The sequence below is a fragment of the Oculina patagonica genome, unplaced genomic scaffold, assembly GCF_052425735.1.
Source record: "Oculina patagonica isolate OP01 unplaced genomic scaffold, crgOcupat unplaced14, whole genome shotgun sequence".
Taxonomy (NCBI): domain Eukaryota; kingdom Metazoa; phylum Cnidaria; class Anthozoa; order Scleractinia; family Oculinidae; genus Oculina; species Oculina patagonica.
Window position 1 is genome coordinate 1 of NW_027557409.1, and position 1,568 is coordinate 1,568.

General features: G+C 39.3%; 1 protein-coding gene across 1 annotated transcript; it reads right to left on the minus strand.

Annotated features, from left to right (window-relative positions):
• Nucleotides 1-40: 40 nt before the first annotated feature.
• LOC144639850 (uncharacterized) lies at nucleotides 41-1,354 on the minus strand (the record flags this gene model as incomplete). The annotated part of the gene is made up of 1 exon (XM_078499132.1): nucleotides 41-1,354. A coding segment is annotated over exon 1 (1,239 nt), but the record flags the coding sequence as incomplete, so codon positions are not given.
• Between the last annotated feature and the right edge of the window lie 214 nt (nucleotides 1,355-1,568).

The window sequence follows — 1,568 nt, forward strand, 5'->3', positions numbered from 1 at the left end:
TTTCTTCGTTGGCCTGTCCGTTGTAAATTCTAAGGCTCACGTATTCCTTGATTCTCCCCGGATTAGCAGAGCAATACAAGAGAAGCAAACTTAAATTCATGCATTGCCTAGCTTGGTCAATTCCTCTGCCTTCTTCAAAACTCCATTTCAATTCTCTACAAAGCTCTAAGATCTCTGAAAATATTATCTTTTTTTCGACAGCCGGCTTTGATGCATCTTCAAACATTCTTTCTTGCCGGCCGAGCTTTTCGAGTTGGCGTTGAATCGATCTTAATTGTTCAAGGTTTATGGCATCATCAGATCGGAGCCCTTTCTCGCTATTCAGAACTTTGACAACGTTAATTAAAGCTGTAATATATCTGCTGCAAGTGCTGGCTTTGGTTTTTCTATGCCCTGTCATATAGCGAACAAATTCTTGGACCATTTCCGCGTTTTCGCAGGCAGAAAGGTCGGGTTGCATTCCTTTGACATATTTCAGAAACCAGAGGAACGAGGACAGCCTCTCCAGCATTTTGCTTATGGTAGAAGGTTGCAAACAAAGGCCTTGTCTTTGAAAGTTCACCTCAGCTGAATAAAAACGCTTTATTTGTTCGATTTTGGAGGTGAGCTCAGCAGACATTTCGTTTTGGTTTAAAGTACATGCCTGTCGCTTTGCACATGTTTGCTCTTTCGGACAAGAATTGTCCTGCTCCGAAACATCTTGGAAGTTTTGCTCTTGCGTTTGAAAACTTTGTTCAGGGTTGGAAACTGCCTGAGAGACACGTGGTTTATCTTGATTTAATTGCAATTCACAAGAAATTTCGTTTTTGGAAACCCCCTCGTTGGTACATTCAATCAACTCCAACGATTGTTGTACGTGATCGAGTTTGGCGCCAGAATTTTGGTTTTCAGACTCATTTGGTATCAATCCAGTGGCCGTTTCGACAATTATAGATGGTCTTGGAGGGTACTTTGCGTCAAAGGAATGTTCACAGGACACTACACTGTTATCCTTTCGATTTAAAGGCGCGGTGAGATGGTTTAAAGATAATTGTTTTCCATAACAAAACATGTACATTTGCTGAATTTTAGCCAAATCATTCTTCTCGATCAATTGGTAGGGCTCTGCAATAAGCGATATTTTCAGCAGTTCACTCTCTTCTTTTGTGCATTCATGCCTGTCAACGTTAAGAACGAGAAACCAAGCCGATAGAACTTGCTCAGGTACATTTGAAAACATTTTTTCTCTGGCCTCCGAATAGCAGAAATAAACTTTCTCCTCACGCCTTATTTCCAACATGTCTCGAGTGACTGTTCTCTTAAATTTATTTTCGCCTAGAACTGTAACGATTCACTGTTCATTCCGTTAATTTGTTATTGACTAGTTAGCATTTAAAAAATGAATATTACTTTAAAAAAATCCAGTGGTAACCTTTTTCTTCCAGCGAGTTTGTTTTGGTTTGTAAAGATAGTCCAGTGATTCCTTTTTCTTCCAGTTGATTTTTTGAAGATTGCTCAATTTGTCCTGAAACCAAGATAAAAACACTTTTAGTTTATTTTTTTAAAGGTTACGAGGTATTCAGCCTCGA